We start from the raw sequence: 23930 nt of genomic DNA, 5'->3' as shown, positions 1-23930 counted from the left end.
CTTACACTGATTCCAAACTCAACAACCAAGTGTACATGTCCATAACAATTATGTCTCCCACTAACATTATTTCTAGTTTAAACTCAATGAAACCAAGGTTGAAATCCAACCTTTTACCAACCACTTTGCCAATTTATCTTAATTTCACTAAAGATTGCTTAATTTGTAAGCTTTTCAAATTAGTCCCAGAATTCACCTTTCCAACTTAACTTTGACATTTCGGGTTGTAACAAAAATACCTAGTCGATTTAGCTTTTTGAAATTTTGTCTTACGGCATATAAGTTGTACTAACTTATAGCAATTTCAGTTGTGGTGGACGATAGGGTAATTAAACGAAATTTAGAGTGGCTGGTTGTAGAATATTTAGAACATGTAATCATATACTAGGAATGGAATTATATGGTTAGATAGTGGATGAAAGAATGATGAAAACTTAAAATTTTATATTGAAATTTTTGAAGATAGTGGGAGAATGGAATGAAGGGTATAAAAAGAGAGAACCGACTGGGGAGGTGAATGCATTCATTTTCATCTTTCATTTTTCTTCTGGGTTTACTTTTAAATGATAAGGAAGGGAAGAAGGAGAACGGTTACATGTTGGTGAAACCTATAGATTTAACCTTTTTCAAGGATAAATTCTTAAGCCGACACAGAGGACAAATGACCTAGTGGCAAAGGGAAGCACAAACTGGTGTAATCAGCTTCGGCTTGAGGAAAATTTTCTGGTGAGTTCCTAAATCCAAACTCTTAGTTGTTATCCATCGTGTTGCTCTATTATGATGTTTGAATACAACATTGGTGATGCATGTTGTGCATTATTGTGAGAACTTGGGGTATGAATGTAAATTTTAGTTGCGTGCTCAAAAATGCGAGTTCGATTAGTTGTGTGCGGTGAAAATTTTTTGAAAGTTATGTTTCTTGTTGAATAGTACTTCTAATGAGTGAATTGAATGTGCAATTGCAAGCAAACTATTTTAGTCGTAGAATCGATTATAAGTTACTCTCCTATTGGTAAACTAGAGTTATTAATGAATGCTTGTGAGTGTTTGAAATTGACATATCTTTCTATGTTATGAAATATTGGTGTTGTGGCAAGATGTTAAATGAACGAGGTATTGGTGTTGTAACAGAATGTTAAATGAATGAAGTGTTGGAATTGTGGTGGGATGTTAAATGAATAAGGTATTGGTGTTGTGGCGGGATGTTAAATTAATGAGGTATTGGCATTGTGTCGAGATGTTAAATGTACGATGTATTGGCCTTGTGGCGGAATGTTAAATGAATGAGGTATTGGTGTTGTGGCGAGATGTTAATTGAATGAGGTGTGTGGAATGTGATATGTGCGAGTAATATATATATGAAATGTTGATATAAACGAGCTACTTGTACGTGTGGAATGTTGATATGTATGAGCTGACTATAAGAGTGAGGCATTAAATGCGCAAGCGGTGAATACGCTATCAGTATGTACTAGCTAAGATGGAAGGTTAGTTAGACTATCCGTCGAGTGATTGAATGGGGGATTGTCCGCAAAATGTCTGACCATTGGGACTAATTGCCATGATAATGTTTGCCAGGACTTCTAACAAGATTTCTATTCGCTTTCTGTGCAAGGCTTTACGAGTTTTAATGAGAAACAAGTAGTATTAAGGTATGAGCCGTATTAACAACAAGTTATTCACACTGTGGGTTCAAAATGTGGGGTATACAATGGAAGTTTTGTATTACGAGATGTAATTTACCATCACTTGTTTGAACGATTAACTTCCCGAGAGCATGACGCATTATTTGGGGCTGCATAGAGCTTCTACGAGGCAGTTTCTTTGCTTTCTTATCATCGTGCTAATGGAAGAACTATGATCATGATGTAGCAATTTATCGTAATGCAATAAATTTATAGGTCTGGCATAGAACTCACTAAGTTCATATTTAACTTACCTAATTTCTTTTTCTAGCATTGTAGGTTTGCCATGAAATATTGGAAGGGATGGAGCTAGATCGCGGCCTTAGTTGTAAGCCTCTTATTTGTATTTTGTAACATGTACATATTGGGGTAGTCCATAGGCTAGTAAACTAAGAGTCTGGTTTTGCTATATTTAGCCAAAAACTCTTTTAAACTCAAGAAAATATGTATGGTTGGATTAAATATACATTTTGTAAACTTTTAAGTACGTGCTAAAAACGAAATAAGTTTCCAACTCACTCTATTGCACATTCTAGTAAGTTGAATGTTTCAAAATTGTTTAAGTAATCGGTGGTAACATCATCTTGTACAGGTCCGCGACTAGACTAGGCAATGGGTGTTACAGACACAATTTTGGCTTTGGGGGATCTTGGTGTCGCAACATCCCCTGGTCGGTATTGTGACATCACTAGTATGGCTCCAATTTTCTCACTTTAACACATTTAGGGCTATTATGAACTTGGAGGTTTGGCATCGCGACATCATACCCTTAGTGTCGCGACTCTCTCAACAGTCATGCAACACCCTATACTTGGCCCAACTCGAGTAACAGGACGCTACATCAAACATCAAACTCATACCTATTCACATAGTCTCCAAGACATGCAACCATCTTCACTTTCAAATATTTAGAGAAGTGATGAGTCCTAAACACCTTAGACAACACTTAAAACAACTTAACATACCTTAGTCAACATTAGAAATAATTTAAAAACATGCTTAGGGGCCATTTGATAAAATTATAAAGAACCCAGGTAGGTATCGATACGCCATCACAGGTATCGATATTTTGGAAGATAAGTATAGATACTAGTAAGAAAATCGATACCAAACTAGCATACTGTCAAATTTTAAATGAAAGCATTTTATCGATACATGGGCAAAGGTATCGATAGTTTCACCCCAAGTATCGATACTTGTGATTGGGTATCAATACCAATTTAAGTTACTGACTTCACAAAGATACAATTCAATTCCGAGGAATCGATATTTATGTCCCGAGCATTGATACCTCTTCTCATATTTACAAAAACACAAAAAAACAGAGTATTATACATGCTCAACATATCTCTATTCTAACATGCATTAATCATCACAGAATCAAGCATCAAATTTACCCAAACCACACTCCAATGCAACATCTTTACCTTGTCAATCCAAATAATGTTTATAATAATTAAAAATAATAATAATTACTAAGCAAAAATTTTAGAAGTTCATAATCATACTAAACCAACAAGAACATAATAATAACTAGCCAAAGATCTAACCACATTACCTTTATTTCCACAATTCAGTGATGAATAATAATATCACCTACATAAATACTAAAGCCTAACTTGGATCACTTCCTTGGAACCACACTGCTCACACTACAAACGCTAAATATCTGCAATGGCTAAAAAGAGTCGGTAATCTTAAACAAGCTGAGTGAATGTCGAAATTGTTGGAAAAACAAGTTTGGAAAACGCAACGGAAAATTATTCTAGGGAAAAACCAGATTTTTTTATTTTTTTTCAAAAACAAGATCTTGGTTGTGATATCTAAAGTAATAAACACTTAATCAAAATTATACACTTTCAATTCATTTAGGATGGACGCTTCGACTAAGTAGTCTTCTTCGCTATCCTCAAGGTCACATCTACCGAGTGTGGGCTGGCTTCGAATCAAAAAAAAATTCACAAAAATTACCAATGGGCTAATTTTGTAATTTCTCAAAACTTTTGGGTCAAATTGTAAATCAGAATAATATCTCTAGAAATTTTCTAGAATAGTCTCTTCAGAGAAATTTCTCTTTACAACTTTCTCTTGAATTTAAGTGTGTATAAATAGTGACCCAAGACTCTCTTTATATAGGGAGAGTTTAGAGAGTTTAACTATGATTAAACTTAATCACTTTAATATTAAATTAATATAATATTTATCAAGATAAATATTATATTAAATTTAATATTAAATCTTATTAAAAAAATAGAATGTTTATCTATAAGATAAACATTAAATTTAATTTAATGCTAAGATAATCACTTTAATATTAAATTAATAAATTACTATTTAGATAAGTATTAAATTTAATTTAATACTAAATTATTAAAATAATATTATTTTTTGGAATAATTAATCTAAAATAAATTTCTCTGGTGAAATTCTAGTAGAAATGTAACTCTAACACTGCTCAACCACCAACGACCAACTGCTGCAGGTCATCGGGACAACGTCGTAGCCACTAGCATCGTAGTGTCCGGTGCTGCAGGTGCGACACCCTTATGGCACCCTGAGTCGATTAGCCTACTGCCAGTTTGGTCTGGGTCAGTGACGACCCGATCGGTCTGGTCTAGCCACCGGTTGAACCGCCGACCTGGTTTCACATATCAAATCTGATTCGGCTAGTTTTTGGGTCTTGGTCTAGGTTTTGGGCTCCTAGGCCCAATTTATGATCTTAGGTCCAGTTTTCAAGTTCAATTACTCATTGGGCCAATTGTCTGACTTGAAAATTAACTTCCAAAAATATCATATTAATTTTATTTGAGTTGATAAATTTAATTGTACTAAAAATTAATTTTTTAAGAAAATTCTTTAATCAAATTCTCTAGTTGAACAATTTTTACGACCACCTAATTTAATCCACATTGAATAAATTGACATGATAAATTATTCCCAAAGTCGTGGAATTTTCTTCTGATTCAAATGTAGTCCGATCGAGCTTTTCTTGAGCTAGCAAAGGGACCAATCAGACATATACAATTAGGCTCTAGTGATTGCATTTATGTCCAGAAGCATCGTTCCGATAATTCGCAATTACTTAATCATGGAGTCAGTCCACAAGAAGTACCATGATTGAAAACTCATTATTGTATACTCTTTATGAAAGTAATTCATCCAACTGCTTTGTCCAATGACCTCGTCATGTGTGTGTTATCCTCATATGATATCCTTGATTCATTTGAGTTAAATTCGTTCACTTAATACAATCCTATTTTATCTAATTGTCACCATTGTGTCTTCTTAATGATTAATGTGATCACTGTCAACAAATGATTGTGATAAATTGCTCATTTGAGAACAAGCAACCCGTGGCCACGTTCCATATTTATCAATCCACACAATGCCAATGAGAGAATATCATTAACTCTTTAATTGAGCTATGAATTCTATTGCTGCTAGTAAAGCCATGTCATACACACGTCATGTACCCAACATACCGGCTATGGGCTCAATCATCTTTAGAGTATAAGTATCCACTTATATCAAAGCACATGAGTTGCATACGCATGGTCAATGACTAACTCAGGATTTAGGTAAATCACACCATGAACGCCACAAGTGAATTAATTTACAAACAGATTTGTAATTAATTCATCTTGGGCCTAGTCTAATGTATCATTCTACCAATGAATACATCTATATCTCTACTCGTAAAGTCAATTGCTTCAATAGTCAAGACTAGCTATCTCCCCAATTGAAATTGTAGAAGCCATAATAATCCTTCTCAATATTTGAATCAAATGTTCACTTTGATTCTTTTATGGGATTACAAACTCATTTAGATTATTAAATTAAGTCATCTTTCTCGCAATGTAAACGTTCTTTACAATACCACTTATCTTCAGTTTGAACTTTAGACAATCAATGAACTAATATTTGATTGTCACAATTTCACTATGCATGCAAAATATAAAAGGCAAAAACACAAAAGACATAATAGTGAAATGTGAAATTAACTTTATTTATTTATTCATCGTTCAAATAAATAGAAAAAAGTTACATGTCTACTACAATATGGGCACATTTCACAACAGGAATAACCACAAAGTATACACAACATCAAAGGTTAAGCAAGAGCATACTACAACACATTCACAACCATATTCTAACCAAGTCAAAATAATATATTCACGCTTAATCATAAAACTAGCATATACTCTCACATGTAATTACACTCAACTCGTATATATAATTCATTTAACGATAATTCGTCCAGACAAAACAACATATTCATGCTTTAATGACCCACAAGTCTAGCTTATATATTCACATGTATTTACACATAAAATTTTCATGTATTAATCAATTAATGATAATTTGGCAACTTGAAAACATGAAACATAAAATTGGGCTCTATCACCACACATTAGATACACGGATCTCCATCACACTAATGACTCAAAGAGTCTAGCATATCTCATAAGTGTAGCATAAAGCTAAACATTCTCCAACACACCAACATATCCCAGTGAATGGAACTTGGCTCAACATTCCCTTATCCCTCCAATCTATCTCGAGGCCTCAATGCCCAAATCACAAAAACACAAGGGTGAGTATTCATAATCGTATGGCATACCAACTATATCCAACGGTTTCATGAGATCACAAGGCTAAAGTATCCACAAATACACACATTTAATTACTATTCTAATGCACTTAATCTCCATTCATAAACATCAATTCATATCACAATTTGTACACATAGCATACCTATCAGATTCACATTTAATTGAACTTTAAGTGCCACAACTATGCTCATTAAGCCATCACATATCCTCGTTCACATATGAATGCATTAAAAATCAGTTTATCACATACCACATACCAATATTCACTTACTTTACTTGTCACATCAGCATCATATTCCACAATTCAACACATATGTACTTACCGTTTTCTACACATTTTCACTGTACATTTATATCGCTAACACAACATCATCACTGTCAATCGGTATGTTTAATATGCCTACAACTAACACATTCACAAGAGCTATCACAATATATATCACATGTCATATTATCACAACTTAATACTCTATCTACTTTATACAATTACATACTTTACAAATTAAATGAGGGGTATAAGAAAGCTTACACTCAAAACTTAGGATAGGGGTTTAAGCTATTTCTAAGCTATTGATTAACACTATGAATCGTGTCTACAAGCAACAATTCCAAACACTCATCGTTTGCGCTTTTGCCTAGTTGCCAAAAGCCTAAACTAGTTTTTCCTTACTTTTCATCTTACTTGAAGAAAGTATTAACAATTCCAGAGCTTCACCAAAGTAAATCACACAATAATCACAATTAAATTACAACTATAAACACACCCTAGCAATAAAAAATACAGGTCTAAGGTTTCTTCCTCTTGGAACTGAAATTTTTTATTAGCAACCTCGAAACTCAAATACCTTAATTTCTACTCATTCACATTGCCTAAAATCAATTCCAATCATCTAATTACTTATCTAAGAATGATTCTCAATCTTCAAACTACACAAAACCACACAGGTTCATGGTTCTAAAATTTTAACATACAATGACCATTTTTCATGAAAACTCAATAAAACTTTAGAATTTTTTAATGGAACTTTAAGGAAAGTTTAGAAACCTTCTAATCATATAAAAACAAGTTGAAAAATACTTTAAAATATCATTTTCATTCAAAATCCTGAATTCCACCATTAATGACCCAAATTTTGACATCAATTCAAAACTTTTGATTCAATAGATTAAAAATCAATTTAAAAGGCTAGATATCATCATAAAATAATAAGAAAACAAAACATTACCTTAGTTGGAAGAAAAACGAACGTTTGGTGCAAATCCAAGAAAACCTACAAGTTGAACAATGGTAAAATCAATGGTGCTTTTTATGCTTTCATTGAAATTCTAGGGAGGTTTTAATGCTAGCAACATGATACAAAAAAAGGGATTAGAGATTTTGAAGATTGATATTGGAGGATGAAAGTTTGGGATTTTTCCTTCCTAATAGGTGGCATAAGAAAAAGATGAAGAATGTTTATTTCTTTTTTTAAACATCAAAAGTACAGTAAAAAGAGGGGAAAATATGTTGATTTTAAAACTAGGTATATTTGCTTTAAAACTACTCCTAAACTAAGCCCTTTTACAAAACAGCTCTCTTTTCAAAATTGAAGGTCTTTTCTACATTATTTTCATAAATTGATTTAATTTCCTAAAAGCTATGGTCAAATATATTTTCGGGTTGCCATACTTCAAAATTTTAGAACTCATTTTTAGCTATTATTTCAAAATTACCCTCGAAACTTCTAGACCCAATTTCGGGATGTGACAAGTCAACTCCAGGTAGATTTCCCGTTGAAGTTTTACACCCTCGAGGTAAAGGGACTCGGTGCCACGACTTCCTTAACATCATTATCGCGACACCCATGTTTAATGTTGTTTTCCTCAAGGTCAAGCCATTGTCATCTCCCTACACCAACTCAAACATCTTGTTACGTTCCCCATGACACCATTTTTCCAATTTGAGTCTCAAAAGGAGTATAACCAAGCAAAAACATTTATTAATAGTGAAAACTAAAAATCAACAAAAATATAAAAAAAAGACACCTAAATTGCTTGTACATAAGCTCCTAGAGTGTTTTGGAGAGCCTAATTTGACATATCAAATTATAGCAAATCAGTAACCAAATTTAGTAAAATTTGTACAAATCACTTGCAAATAGACAATTCATTCCTAAAGAACAAGATATAGTAATAATAGTGAAGAGAACTCAAATGCATAATACAAACATAACTCATGTTTTCACTTCAAAACTTAAATCAAGATTTGAAAGCTAAAACCTAAAATCAAGCACTTTTTAAGAACTCATCTTTTCATTTCATGATACAAACCACTATCACAACAACAACAAACTTGAAGAATCACATCATCCATTCTTTTCTCTTTCTTTCTCCACAATCCTAATTTTCTTTAACAAACCTACAACAACTTTCCTTGTAGGAGGTGACATTGAAGGATCAAACTAAGAGAATAAACGAGATGAAGTTCGAAAACCATACGAATACTCTTAAATTTTGCATCCAAAAAATATTCTCTCAGAATTCTCATTTGATCATGACTGTTTCGTTTCTTCTCTTCGTCAATACCCAACTTCTTGATTAGGGTTTAATGTATGAAAAAAAAAGAAGACAATAAAAAAGATATCTCAAATGTCAGGTTTCTAGGCGTTTTCTTAAAAAAAAAACTTAATTAAATTTCTTAAAATACATATTAAATTATCAAAATATATACTTTGTGACATGAAATGAAATTCCTTTTTTGACATGGAAAATAATGAGTGTGCCTATTTTATCGTATCAAAGTTTCATACGGAGCTTTATCAAAAAAGAAAAAGAGTTCCATTTGGTGACTAAAGTAATTTAATGGAGTCACTAAATATTAAATTTGATTTGATGAAAGTGATTATTAAATTTAAGAAAAAGTGATTAAAATAATAATTGCCTAAAATTTGGATGAATAATGGGGTGATTTACCTTTTTTTTAAGGAAAGTTTATCCTAATTTTTAATATCTCAACTTTTAACATTATAAACTAAAATATTTCAATTTAAGCATTTTAACTAAAGCTTTATTTGTTTTTTACATTAATTTTTATAAATATATTTGTTATATAAATTTTTTTCACCTTATATCATTATCTAATATCATTAGATATTTAAACTTGACAATTCTCTTATCCTTGAAGTGAAAAGATATTTAAATTTACACATCAAATTGTTATAACAACAATAATGTTAAACTAAAATCAAGACTCATCAACATAAGACTCGAATCTTAACATTTATAAATTTTTTTAACTTTTATGATTTTTTTAAGAAAAGGAGTTTGGGATTTGGAAATAAGAAAACAACACCATGGTAGTAAAAAAGGTTTTTCTTTTTGCCTTTTCAAATCTAAAATTTGCTTAGTTGAATAGTTTTCTTTAAAAAAAAGAAGTCATAAGAAAAGAAAAAGCAATAAATATTATAAGGAAAGAAAAAAAAAGCAGGATTTTCTATACATTTGGTTCTCAAAGATTTACAAGCTGGCGAGTTGTAGATAAGCTTTCAATCAGATTAATGTTTTTTTAACCCCATTTGATAACAGCAGTTAATATTAAATAAACCAGATTAATGAAAGGAGTTTTGAAAGACCTTCGGTTTATAGTTGGTTTCTTATTATTGGTGAAACAACATGTTTGTTAATATAGTTTGGATTTTTCAATCCTATATCTGCATAACCTCGCTTAGAGAATAATTTTATTCATCAATTGTCCAGATCACTATTAACTTAAACCTAATCTATCTTGAAATAAAGAAATAATTACAGCCCAGTGCTAACCCCAATTATACAAATTACTGTCCTTACAATATCTTGCATTACATAATATCTCTTCATAACAAATCCCTAAACAAGAAATGTCTAAAACAACTCCGCCTGGCTCACCAAAAATGTTGATCAATAGTTTATTTATAAACTTTTTCACGTGATCATCCAATAGTTCTTTGATAGATCATTAATTATCTTTAATATTTATCTTATAAAAATCTTCCTAAATAAATTCCCAATACCGCAAAATACTCCAAAATACAACTCAATCATTATCTAAAAAACTCATGACCTCATCACAGAGATGGATTGAAACATTTAAGGGAACTAATCAAACCAATATGCCACAATTTTGTAGAACATAAACATCCAACGTCAAAAAGGTCGAAATCTTCCACACGACTCAAGCCAAAACCTCGTTCTCGTCCTAATACAACATGGAAGGAGCAGGTCAAACCCCACAAGTTACATTCCAATATTTCAGATACTTAAAAAAAATTTAAAATGTTATAATTAATTAATAATTTAAAGCTGCAAGATTCCTTTTCCCAAAGGAATTAACCATATTCATACAGTTGCTTGAATCAGCAGTTGCACACACATCAAAACACCTTAGATTTTAGAACATTTAACGTATCCACATGGAAATCCACTAAACCCTTAAGTGACCTTCAAGTTTTGTATTCTGTTTTTACTATATCTAATACTTATTTAATCTAAAAAAGATGAACTGACTGAATCGTATTCATTGGCTTATGATTTATCTTTTCACTGGTACTGTGATTGGACATAGGGTCAGTTATGACAAGACCAGAGCCTCTGAAATCGTAAAAGGTATAAAGGTTCAAGCTTTTTTTCAATTTGTTAAAATAGTAAAAACCCAGATAGAATTCAACTGCATTCATGAAAACTGTGCAAAGAAAGTAGAGAGGAGTGGAACTGTGGAAGTTGAAAAAAGCAACTTTGTTTACTTTGTAATGTGAATTGAGAACGAGACTGAAGTAGCTGAAATGAAGGACAAGAGCAGGAAATTGAAAGAGAGAGCTGCAACTTTAGCCATTGAAATCTTTACTTAAATGAGTATGAAATAATGGCTTTTTGTGAAATGAAAAGCTAAACTATGAACATTAGCAGTTTGGGTGTGGTTTGATAGAGGAAAGCAAAGAAAAGCTGAGGCCTTATAAGGGAGGGGTTACTTTGTTTGAATGAAGATATCTTAATTTGCTTAGATTAGTTTAATTCATATATAATCTTTTTTAAGTGATGATATTAGATAAATTTAATATTCCAGTCCTAACATGATTTCCTTTATAGTAAAGAAGTTAGAAAATCCAACAACGATCTATTGCGGAAAGTGGATGAAGAAAAGGACAAATTGTGAGGGCCTACTGCTTTCATGGTTTTTTTTAATTCTAATTCGTTCCTTCTTAAATGCAATTTTCATTTGAATTTTTTTTCCTTAGGTGGAGTTTTCATTATTGTAATTTTTTCTTTGAGTAAATGAAAGATAAAGACCAAATTTTACCCTTTTTTTTAACTTGTTAACAATCTGCTTTCAATCTAAGGTTAATTTTATTTAGTAAATAATCTTCTATTCATGTTAAGATTCAAGCTTAGAGTTGATAATTGATCGGATCCAGTTTTAGTTAAGTAAACAAGTAAAAGCCTAAAGACAAACAACCATAGACTTCAGTTCCCTTCAACATTCTCCCTTTTTCTCATCGTCCTGAAACTACAGATTTCAGCTTGCAAAATAAAATTAAAAGTTCAGAAAATGGTTGGATTGGGATCCATTTCCACACCAATGTGCACCACTTCACCATTACCTTCTAAACCCAATCCCAGAAATAATTTTCCAGGAAAACTTTCACACCCACTTCTTGGATTTCACAAAGTTCATTCTTTGTCTCTGTCAACTCATTTCTCCCCTCAGAAGAACAAATTAACTCAAACCCATTTCACTTTGAAAGCTTCTTCAGGTAATTTCTCAATATCTGTTTTCCCCCCTTTTAATTATAGCTGCATGTTGTTTGTTGTTCTTTTTATGTTTACTGAGTGTGAAAGTTTTCAATTTTCTGATTGAGACAAAATGGAGTAGAAATTTGCATCCAAACATGCAGATGGCTAAAATGGACTGATTATGGGTTAAGATGTAATTGCATGGTTAAAATGGAATTGGAATTTGCATCCAAACACAAGTGATATTGAATATAACAGGCATAAATGGAATGGAGGGCATATATGATGATCACGATGCTACAGTGGCTGTATATGAATTATTACTTTGTATATCTAATTTTGTAATTTGTTGATATGCTTGTTAGATAAACTACAATGACTGGTTTCTCCATGTAACTCTAGAAAATATGATAACATATATTATTTCAAAATAAGGTCTCTCATTTTATCAATGTGCAAACAGTAGGAACTGCAGATTACACTGAGGAACCCGCAACCAAAGTGAAATTTCGGACATCCTTAAGTGTGCCTGATTGCTCAACCTCATTGTCTTTGCTTGGAACAGGTCAGTTGCTACAATATCTGTGAATAAGTACTAGTCTTACAAACATAGTATTACTCCTTTGTGTGCTATTAATAACATTTTGATGGAGTTCCTTATAAATCGCTTAGTTGCCTAATGATTTCAGGGTACAGGGAGAAAGTTTTTGCCATCATTGGTGTTAAGGTTTATGCAGCGGGACTATATGTCAATCCATCCATCTTAAGTAAATTGGATGCCTGGAAGGGACGGTCGGCTGCTCAGATTCAAGATGACATGCCCTTGTTTAAGTCCTTTTTTGAGGGTAATAATGATATGTTATTTGAGTCTCTAATATTTAGTCTATGTTACTTGAACAGAGGTGAATTGCCAGTTGACATTCTTTTTAAGTGCAGATCCTATGGAGAAATCGTTGCAGATTGTCCTGGTGAGAGATGTTGATGGTAAAACATTCTGGGATGCTTTGGATGAAGCCATCTCCCCTAGAATCAAGGCACCAACTCCGGTTGATGAATCTGCCCTTTCCACATTTCGTGGTATTTTCCAAGGACGACCACTTAATAAAGGAACTTCCATCTTTTTGACTTGGCCCCATCCTTCCAAAATGCTTGTGAGTGTTGACTTAAATAGACATTGAACATTCATTCTTCACATGGTTTTAATCCATTTATCGTTGTCTTTGTGTTTCAGGTTGCTGTCTCATCAGATGGATTGCCAACTAGTACTGATGCTACAATTGAGTCACCAAACGTAGGTTCTGCACTTTTTGATGTATTTTTTGGAGATGCTCCAGTTTCTCCTTCGTTGAAAACATCAGTTGCCACTGGGCTGGCTACCATTCTCAAGTAAATACAATGAATTAGTTTCCTCAAGTTTCCTACTTTAATGAATAAAAGTCAGATTTTGTTTAGTTCCACTGAAATTGTAAACAAACATATACATTTTTCAAGGTTATTGAATAAACAAAGAGTATCATGATGAACATGTTGCCTGTACAGCAGTTTATCTTGATGATTAGACCAAGAGCAACATTAAGAATCAGTTACAGCTTTTCTGACTTTATCTGCTCCAACATCTTAACAACCTCGGCCATTGTAGGCCTCTTGGAGGGATCTGTTTCAAGACACATCAATGCTATATTGAATGTTTTGTTAACCTCATCCACAGGACATGAACCTAAGCTATTGTCAACTACATATTCTTCCCTCCTTTTTCTTCAACAACTCCCTTTACCTGTTCAAATATTAGCACAATGATTGTAAGATGGATAGCTAAAATTGAAATATGTTGATGTAACCTTACCCATGAACAAGCTTTGTTCCCTCTTCAAGAAATGCTTCATCCGTTGGTTTCTTTCCGGTTAAAAGCTCCAGCAAAACAACTCCAAAGCTGTAAACATCGCCCTTTGCTGTTGCTCTTCCTGTATCGAAATATTCTACAGACGAGCACCGACTTTAATCATCCATCTGTTTCACAGAAGAGGAGAAGAATGACTGCAATTTTGTTCATTATACCTGGGGCCAAATATCCGAAGGTCCCTGCAACAAGTGTTGAAACATGAGTCTTGTCTGGTTCCATCAATGTTGCGAGCCCGAAATCTGAGACTCGTGGCTCCATGTTCTGGTCGAGTAATATATTGCTCGACTTGATATCTCTATGGATTATATGAGGGATACAATCATGGTGAAGGTATGCCACTCCTCTTGCAGCACCTACTGCTATTTTATATCTTGTTGGCCAATCCAAAATCTTGCTTTCCCTTGCTTTTCCTACATCACAGTTTAATCTATCATCAAATAACCCTTGAAAATAGCTGGAGCGAAGTTAATTTAGATATGAATGCTGAAAACTTGAAGAAACAATGTGGTGCATACCATGAAGAAAAGCATCTAAGCTTCCATTAGGCATTAGCTCATATATAAGAAGATTGTAGTAAGGGGTGGTGCAGTATCCAAGAAGGTTTACTATGTTGCGGTGCTTGATATCCCCCATTACTTCCAATTCTCTCTCAAATCCTGTGTCTCTATCTGGAGGTCCTCTATTTAGCTTTTTCACAGCGAAGGCCATGGTTTCATTTATTGTTAACCTGTAAACCGTACCATATCCTCCAGCACCAATTATGTCTTTGTTGCTCAATTTCAATGTCTTCTTTAAGAAAACATCAGATGTTAGAGACTGCAGTAATGGAGACCTGAACATCACCATTTTCCCACCTGCATTAAGGATTTGATATTTAAACCCCGTGATGTTGTTTCTTCAGAAGAAGTAAAATTATAAGAAGATTCAAATTTTAATTAGAAAGTTAAATACGTGAGAAACCATCCTCATAGATCATATTCTTTCTTTTCCATCGCTTATAAAGGAGAACTGTCAGAATTATCTTTGAAATGATAAAGGCAATGGAGCCTATGGTGATGTAAAATGCTAAGCCAAGATCATTTGCCATTTTTATGGCTGCAAAAGCAAGGTGAAAAATTAGTCAAAACTTGAAAATTATACTTTGGCTTGGAATGCCAACTTGTAGAAAAAAGCTAAGAAACAGGAAAAAGAAAAAGAAGAAATGGAAAAATGGAAATATACCAATTAGCTAGGATAGACAGACTTCTTGAAGCTCACAACTTTGATTTTAAAACCGGCATGGATACCCAAAAGCAGCTGCTGGGAGAAGAACAGAACTCTTTACAAGATTCTAGAAAAGAAAAAATGGAGAATCAATGGAAAACTCGGAGGAGTTTTTAAGACTGAAAATTTCAGTTCAACTCAGGTAATTGATTCTCACAAGCAACATCTCCCAATTATTAGGACCTACTACCTAGCTCAAGCTGGCTATCAACTTTCTAACAAAAAATCTTACACAGTAGCTTTCAAGTATTGTTCCCAAAGCTCTATCTATCTTCAGTCTCAACCTATCTTTTCAAAGACAATAAAAAACTTGCTAAAAGAACAGGACATCCGAACATTTGGGCATTAAAAGTGTCAATAAGCCAAGCATATAGACTATTAATAACAGGGGGAAAGGAGGAATTTTTTCGGACATAATTAAATTGTATATTTTTATGATATTTTACTAAATTTTGAGGGTTAAAAGTACAATTTTATCGTAATATATGTTTAAAAGAAATATTAGCAGTAAAAATCAGCATGAGTTGAAATGGCAGAGTATTTCCTAGTAACTGATTATTACTGATATATTTAAATCCTTCTGAAGCTTGAAAACACTCTCACTGAAAATGAGTTGGACCCGGAAACGAAAGCAACTATTAAGTAAACAGCCAGCATGGATCGAAAACCAAAATGGAGTGGTGCTTTGTTGATTCTACGTTTTCACACGTATTGTTGACTGGAATCTTTATACAATTCCTAATCATATATGATGTAGATAGAGTTTACATGAGAAACCCACCAAATCATTTTAAATTTTGGTGCATGTCAACAACTCCTTCAGTTAAGACTGTTTTCTCCTGAAGTTTGAGGAGCCACGTCATATGTATATCGGAGACATGAACGTTCCTATATCCATGCATGCATGATTCAAGTGTTTAAAGAGATATTTTGCCTAGTTTCGTTTCCACGTACAAAATTTTGAATCATTACAATCTTCCCTTTGGAAAAAGTGAAAGTCGATTTTCTCTTTCTTGAGCATTTAAACTAAGTTAAATTCTTGGGAGGATTTTACTCCAACATCACTCATGATCTAAATAAAACTGTATTCAAAATGTGTTTTCTTAGAAAGTATCTAAGAGTTGTGCAATAGGGTTTGATATATCCATATCAACATCTGGAATCATAGTTACTGGGGGTTATTAGGTATTAAAATATTTTAAATGTATAAATCAAATATATTAATACAAAACATAGATTTGATGTTGTTTCCCTGATTGCGGGAAGCTGATGATTAAGTAAAATACTTTATATTGTGGACTGAAATTGAAAGAATGGTTAAGTTGATCATGTGAAAGGAGTATCCAGCTGGGGTTGGGGATTTCCTAAATTAAGCCTAAGCCAATCGGAGTTTGGATAAATCAAAAGTAGATAGATGTACAGCTGTGAGCACAAATACTGGGCACTTTTTGTTGAATCTTGTGATATCCATGAAAATCCTCCATTCACATTTCACAAGGATTACCTCATTACTATATTAGAAGCTAAATCAATTTAAATTTTTAAAGATAATTTCTTTTTCTAAATTTAATTAGTGAAAAAAAATTTATTGTTTTTTGATATGTTTTTTAAAATGAAAATTCATCCGTTCATTTCATGAATGAGATCGTACAAATTGGAGAAAAAAACTACAAATACTCATCATAAGTAGTGAAGAATAAATTCCATCAACACCACAAAGGCTTTAGCCTCAGCATCAATAAAATATTATAACACGTTGACAATTGGCTCTGTCATAACTCAAGCACGGTATATCTGGAATGACTGTAAGTACTTAAAACGATAAGGAAATCAACCCCAAATGGTCCAAAGCGGTGAGCAAAAATGGGCGAAAGAATTGAGCATCCACCAAATTAGAGAAGAAACAAAATTACATGCATAAGCAAGACTAAAAAAATGCTTCAAGAGCAAACAATATAGAAAAGATTTATTAAAGAATAAAAAACAAACAGAAAGACATATATGTGTCTTAAAGGTTCAAACTTGAGTCCCCCATTAAAAATACAATATGCATTACCATTGCATCAAACACATAATTGTTGATAATTTGTACTCTAATTAAATACACATTAAATATTTAAAATTTATTTTAAATTTAATATATAATTTTTATTTAAAATAAATAGGATAAAGTATGTGTATGTTAACAACAATATAATTTGTATTAATCTTAACAAATATCACTAAAAATTGTGTTCCTTAATTTCAAAATTTACAATCACATTCCAATTAAAGTATAGAATGAGTCAACCTAATGATTTTGGAATTAGATGACCATCAATTTCGGCAATTAATTCGAGGGTGAATGACTCAATGTTGTCTGTACTGCTTGTGGGGGTTTATAAAGAAAGCAGGTGGCAATCAATCTTTGGAGATCATCACTGTTTGTGTCTATGACATGGTACTCCATAGGATGAATTGTTGTAGTGTGAACTTCAGTGGTTTGGTTTTATGGAATCAGCAAAATAAGAAGACAAATATGGTAACATTTAGCATACTTACTTTTTTTAACAAATTTCACATTTAATTGGATGATATACAGAATGACTGAATTTCTTTTTACTAAGATTTTGCTTCCTCCATATATTTTCATTAACCTAATTATTGCACTGATTAATAATTAGTCAATGATTCCTACATTATATGTTTTTATGGAGAAAACATGTTTTAATATTTAAATATGTTAATTTTACGTGAAAAAAAATTGAAACTTAGGTTTAAAAATTCTATTTTCGATTACATTAACTAAATTAAAATAAATTATGGTGAAAACTATTTTTATATATACATATATCAAATCAAAACTATTTTAATGAAATGTAATATGTATGTATGTATGTAACATATGTAACATATGTATATAGTACATGGTAATATTAGCAAGTCCACATGTAAATTGTAATATTAACAAGTTTCCAAAAATTAAGAAAAAAATAAAATATGTTTTTAAAGATGTTTATATGGAGGAGTAAATTGAAAAATAAAATATCAAGCATTGATTACATCAAACTTTAATATATAATATTTTAAGTCTTTATTGTAACAACATTAACTTATATAGAAAAATAAGATTTTAATTATTTTTTATAAAAATTTAAATCATTTTTAAATCAAGGATTTAACTAAATATTATACGAAGTGAAGAAAAACGAAGACTTGGAAAAACATGGCTCAAGTTTCATCCAGCTCAGCAGACTTGTTCAATCTACCAAAAAGACAAATTATACGATTAATTTATTAGCTAAACATCTAAGCTAATTATCAAGGAAACAATGTCACAAGTAGTAAAATCTACTCACAGCTTTGACATTGAAGACATGGTTTACAGCTAGCTTGTTATTTTGTTCAGCTGGCTGGTCCGGTCCACTTAGGAGGAAGCCGATCAGATGCCATGGGAGGCACGCTACACACATTGATGTTAATTGGATATAACCGGTATTCGATATCCAAGTCGTTGAAAATCTTAACCATCTCTTCGATCAAGAGGGCTCTTCTTGTGAACCTCTCTCCCATGTCTTGATGATTCATTCTGTGTGTGAGCCATATTGCTATCCTCACTCTGTTTAACTCTTCAAGTTCCTTGAAAATAATCATTGGATCCGGGTACCAGTGGTCACTCTTGTGCTCGATGTAACTGCAGCAAGAAGTGATCAAGTCAATCAGACATGTTCCAAGTATTGTCATGACCAGAAAACTATATATTGCCATAAATCAACAACAAAAACTCTTGTAAATGAAGGCAAAGCAGGGAAGGACAGTTGTATCATTTTCAACTCACCTCATTATTCTCTGCTTCATTAGACCAATCTTTTCTGCAGGAGTTTTCACATGGATGCAAAATTCAACGGCATCACCCATATCTGGGCTACGATGGTAGTTATGGATGGCCTTGGTAGCCAGGACACTGTTCGGGATTATGACCTTCTGGTTGTCATATCTTAGGAAAACAGTAGTCAAGATGTTCATTTCCTCCACTACCATCTGAAATTCATTGAATCCAATGATTTAAAAAGGAATTTACAAACAGGGTCTACATTATCTTAAAGATGAAAAGAAAAGGCCAAACCCTGTGCTTATAGAGGTACCTGAACTCCATCAATTTCACACCTGTCACCCACATCGAATGGGTGCATAACAAATAAGAATATAATAGCTTCAAATACAGTCTTGCAGGTGTTCCCAAATACGAATGCAACTAGAAGCAGTTGAGAGCTAATAAAAACAAGAACTTTGCTGGAGGCAATTTCCAGTATGAGAAGCCAAATAACCACTATGATGATGCCAACCAAAATGTCCACCATCCGATGAAGTCTGTTCACAGCTGTTTTGGTATCATTCAGTGTAAAGGCAAGTGCCCTTCGTTCTCTAAAAGCATTGACCTAAGAGATTGAAGTACAACACACAATAGCAAGTGTTAAACTTGTAAACGCAACTTCCATTTTAGTGATGTAGTTAGAAAGAAAAAAGGGGGATGGGTGCCTTGCTTTAGCCTGTAATAAAAAAAATACTAACAAAGGATTTTAAAACTATAAGTTTTTTTTTCCTGGGATTTAAATGCAATAAATCCAGCACAGCAAGTTCTGGTTCCACAAAAAGAATTAGTTAAATCCATAGAAGATTGCACTACTTTTTAAACAGCAATCCGATACGAACATTCACTCAATAGAAGCTCAACCCAGATACCATGTGAGATAATTGACCACACATCTTATTATCTTCTTAAATTTAGTACACTAAGTTTCTTCACATGTTTCGTTACTACAAGGATAAATATGTGACAATAACCTAATATTGGTTAAATATTTAAAGAGCAATGAACTTCAATAAGGTTTGGACCTAATCAGACGTCTTCCGTGTTGTTTAAAATATAACATTGAGAATATGCTGTCAACGGACTATATATGCAAAAGAGAATATATTAGAAGTAAATTATGCAGCAATGCATGGGTTGCCAATGCTTACCACCCAATTCTTGAGGGCTTTCTTGCTAATTCTCCTGCTTTCAGATGCTCCTTCAAAGAGACTCATAGTCTTCAAAGCCTCATCTTCTGGGAGAAACCGTTCAATGTCCTCCAAGTATATGTACCTGAGAACAATTATTAGCAATAAGAAAACAAAAGCTTCAAAACAAAAACAATCAACCAGCTGATAAAGAAAAATGAAATTTAACATTGACAAAGAATTTAAATGCACAAATACAAATATAACATATTGCATAGCAATAGGACTGATGGCATACTTGGAACCTGGCTTGGCAACATTCTGGAAGATTTTCCTTGCCGCAACTTTAGCCTCATATTCACTTCTAATCTGTGTTGCAGACTCATCTTCTTGAGTTGAATCTTGTATCTGCTCATCTAAAGTGGAAAGAGCTCCATGGCGGATGATATTCATCAACCTTTTCATGTTCCAAGCAGAGACATTTTTAGGATTCAATTTGTGCAAGTGCTCAATAGTTATCCCCTTATCATCCTTCTCTCCCTTCTCAACAGAAAGCACTCGTGATATCATAGGGCTTTTTGCTCGAGGACTTTTCTGAATCGGTCCACTCCCTATTGGCCTCTTATATTGAGGTGATGAAAGGGTTGATGTCTTGAGGCCAGGAGGAATTTTAGCACCAGCTTTCTGTAGGTTTGCAACTTCGTTTGCAAGTCTCTCTTCCTCTTCCTCAGCCCTTCGAATCTCAACCAAAGGTGGACCGGAAAGAGTCTCGATTACATATTGATTGAACAATGACTCCTGGATTCTATCAAAATAAGTACTGACATGGAAAGAAGATGCCAGTACCTTCACCAAGAGGGTCTTCACTAGCCACAACATCACACCCACAACAAGGCAAATCATAATTTTAGTTACAAACCTAAGGACATCACTCTTAGTCTCCCTCTGAACCTTCTTACCAAATAAGTAATGCCAAGCAATCAAAACCAACCCCAGCCACAAACAATTCTGAACAGCTTTCCTCACTCCATATACAAAATACAATACCCTTTTCCTCAAAAGAAAATTCCTCTCTATAAAAAACACTATTATCCTTATAATCCACCCTGAAACCAATCTACCACATATTAAAACTAAAACCAAAACTTCCCATGTCCACAGCATAAGATCCCACAAACGTTTCTTTCTTAAATAAGGAATTGTAAGACTACAAACTAAAGCAGCAATTATCAAAATCAAACTTAACCATTGAAGCAAAACCAAAAAACTCAACTTATCTATCTTATACTCATCAGGCAAATCCTCATCAAGCAATGAGTCATCCTCTTCTTCCTCCATGCTTTTCCCAAGAATCCCAGATCGCATTACTTGTCCAGACTTCCCAACTCCGGTTTTCCCGGACTTCGGTTCCCCCCTTTCCGGTGTAGGGGGGTCCATCAACCTGGATTTTGTCTTGTTTGCTAACAAACTTGACTTCCTTTGGGTAGAACCACCTTCACTCCTTTTGAATGAAGAATTTGAACTACACTTTACAACCCCATCAGTCTCTTCTTTCCCTGTCGACGCTGGCCCTTTGCTTTGTCTTCTTCTTACAGGGCTGTTCTCAAAGGACACTCTGGAAAGAGCAGCTGCTGAAGGTGAAGGTGTTTCAGCAACTGTAGGGAGTAAAATGCCGTCATGGGTTTGCTTTTGCTGAAGTTCATCCATTTCCAAATCCATATCCAACGAAATCTCTCCTGAAGCTTTTTGTTTATGCAAAAACTGACCGATCAGCTTTGATGGTGGATCATCCATGGGGACTTGTTCGCTTTGCATGAATTCAAAATCTTCACTTTCCTTATTACTAACACCTCCACTACTGCCAGCATCATTCGAGTTGGCATTCTCTTTTTTCCAGTTAATGTTGATTTTCTCACCATCTTTCCAAAAATCATAGCTTGGCTCACCCCAAATCTTACCTCCATCGCCGGCAGTTGCTCCACCGGAAGGAGTAGAAATACTACCGTCGTGGCTTCTGTCATCAATCTTCAAAATGAATTCTTTCCTGTCAGAGGAATCAACTGCCATGATTTTGCTAATCTTAGACCAATATAACCAGACAAAGAGTCATACAATGTGAACCAAGGAATTTTTTAATTTAAAAGAAAAAGGTTTAGGAGGAATTTCAATGATGAAGATAGTTAAGAGTAAAAAAGATGCTTACTTTTTCTTGGGGTGGTGGAAAAGATGAGAGGAAGGCAACGTTTGGTTGGCTCCTAAGGAAAGCGCAAGAAAATCAATTTAGTACTTGCTGACGCGTGTAATGAGGATGTGGACGAGTGGCAAAGGTTAGAAATTGTTTAAAGCTTTGAACACAGAGACACGAACGAAAGAAAAAGAGAGTTGAAAGAGGAAGACCAGACCAGACCAGGTGGCACAGCCAAAGGTTTCGTTTACATGCTCTTAATAATACTTTAATATGTTTTCAGGGTTTAAACTATTCACTCAAATTACCCCTAATTTTTATCTAATTTTAATTAATTAATTACTATATCCCCGTTGCTTCATTTGTTTCTTCTACACGAAGCATCTAGATTTCTTTAGAAAAAAAACGGAAGTATCTAGATTTTGGAGTTGGTAGCTAAAGTCTTCGCTTTTCCTTTTTCTATTTTGGGAATGAAATGGTTTTCACATCATTTTGTCGTCATAAATAATGATGGATTCTTTCTACCAAACTTCTGGTAATGTACTTATCAATGGAACATTGGAAATGAGAAGCTTTTCAATATGGGAAAGCTAAGTAGAGTTCATCATGGAGAATTGACAAAGCTGGGGTGATCCTACTTGGATGCATCAGCAATTTGGAATGGAAGCCTCAAACTTCTGCTATAGCCCACTACCAATAGGTTTTTCCTCTTGGTTTGAAATGGTGGAGCATTGTTTCGGAGAGGACAAAACCTTCATCTCAAACTCATCGCCTGGAGTTGCTGGGAATGCTTCTGTTTTCAAAGGAATTAGTTGGAGGCCGGGACAGCTTTGGGAACAAGCAAGGCCTAAACACCAATGAATTCAGGGCCCAAGATGGCTCTGTCAACTTGCGATCTGATGACAATCAAACAAAGCATAGAATGGAGCAACTTACTTGTTAATACGGATGTGACAACCGGAGCTACGAGCAAGAAAGTAAAGCATTGTGGGCATAGTTAGAGCCTCTTAAGGGAACTTCATCAATGGAGCCAATGCACCCATCTGCATCAGTGGCCGAAGTGCAAGATTTGAGGCTTGGTTCCAAAATTATAGAGTCAAGGTAAGCAATCAGTGATTGTTGAATAATTTAAATCTAATTAATGTACTTAATGAAAGTGTGTTGCCCTTTGGAGGTTGGTGCAATCATTTTCTCCCATGTAAAAATTCGATTCGTTTCGAAATAATAATAAAAATTTTAAATTTTAAATTATTCCAATAAAATTAATGAATTAATCAAATCAACTCTATTTATTTTTTAAATTTTTCAAATTTGAATAAACCAAATAACAAACCCTCTACTTCTCTTCCCAAACTTCCCCTTAAACCCTTTTACTTTCCCTTAACAATCTTACTTCTCCAAACTCAAAATCTTTTTCCCAAAAAATTTTAATTTTCCAAACTCTTATAACTTTTTTCCTTCTATTTTTTTCTCAAAAACTTTTACTTCCTCAAACCCTCCAAAAATTTTCCTTTTGCTTTTCTAGGAACTTTTACTTCCCAAACCTCAATTTTTTTTTG

General features: G+C 33.6%; 3 protein-coding genes across 6 annotated transcripts; 1 reads left to right on the top strand and 2 right to left on the bottom strand.

The window, feature by feature from the left end:
- The first annotated feature begins 11522 nt into the window (after positions 1–11522).
- Positions 11523–13566, top strand: LOC107918454 (fatty-acid-binding protein 3, chloroplastic). Of its 2 annotated transcripts, none has more exons than XM_016848021.2 (5): positions 11523–12063; positions 12507–12608; positions 12733–12888; positions 12980–13194; positions 13275–13566. In XM_016848021.2, the coding sequence occupies exons 1-5, from the start codon at positions 11859–11861 to the stop codon at positions 13431–13433; spliced, it is 837 nt and encodes a 278-aa protein (XP_016703510.1). In that variant the 5' UTR covers positions 11523–11858; the 3' UTR covers positions 13434–13566. The 2 variants fall into 2 exon arrangements, with proteins under 2 accessions (XP_016703510.1, XP_016703511.1); XM_016848022.2 differs by having other exon boundaries at positions 11699–12063; positions 12510–12608.
- A 107-nt stretch (positions 13567–13673) lies between these two features.
- LOC107918453 (receptor-like serine/threonine-protein kinase At1g78530) lies at positions 13674–15535 on the bottom strand. Its single transcript, XM_016848020.2, has 6 exons — positions 15165–15535; positions 14895–15038; positions 14459–14797; positions 14099–14353; positions 13887–14019; positions 13674–13817 (listed from the first exon to the last, which is right to left on the bottom strand). Exons 2-6 carry the CDS (start codon positions 15028–15030, stop codon positions 13814–13816), a joined length of 867 nt encoding a protein of 288 aa, XP_016703509.1. The 5' UTR covers positions 15031–15038; positions 15165–15535; the 3' UTR covers positions 13674–13813.
- A 2766-nt stretch (positions 15536–18301) lies between these two features.
- Positions 18302–23437, bottom strand: LOC107920289 (mechanosensitive ion channel protein 6). 3 transcript variants are annotated; one of them, XM_016849914.2, is made up of 7 exons: positions 22390–23433; positions 20485–22230; positions 20208–20331; positions 19331–19624; positions 19024–19226; positions 18545–18879; positions 18302–18450 (listed from the first exon to the last, which is right to left on the bottom strand). In XM_016849914.2, the coding sequence occupies exons 2-6, from the start codon at positions 21999–22001 to the stop codon at positions 18591–18593; spliced, it is 2427 nt and encodes an 808-aa protein (XP_016705403.2). In that variant the 5' UTR covers positions 22002–22230; positions 22390–23433; the 3' UTR covers positions 18302–18450; positions 18545–18590. The 3 variants fall into 3 exon arrangements, with proteins under 3 accessions (XP_016705403.2, XP_016705399.2, XP_040965051.1); XM_016849910.2 differs by having other exon boundaries at positions 20485–23437; XM_041109117.1 differs by having other exon boundaries at positions 18402–18879; positions 20485–22265; positions 22390–22618.
- Between the last annotated feature and the right edge of the window lie 493 nt (positions 23438–23930).

This window comes from Gossypium hirsutum, chromosome D13, assembly GCF_007990345.1.
Source record: "Gossypium hirsutum isolate 1008001.06 chromosome D13, Gossypium_hirsutum_v2.1, whole genome shotgun sequence".
NCBI classification, from domain to species: Eukaryota; Viridiplantae; Streptophyta; class Magnoliopsida; order Malvales; family Malvaceae; genus Gossypium; species Gossypium hirsutum.
This window is presented reverse-complemented; position numbering and strand designations above follow the sequence as displayed.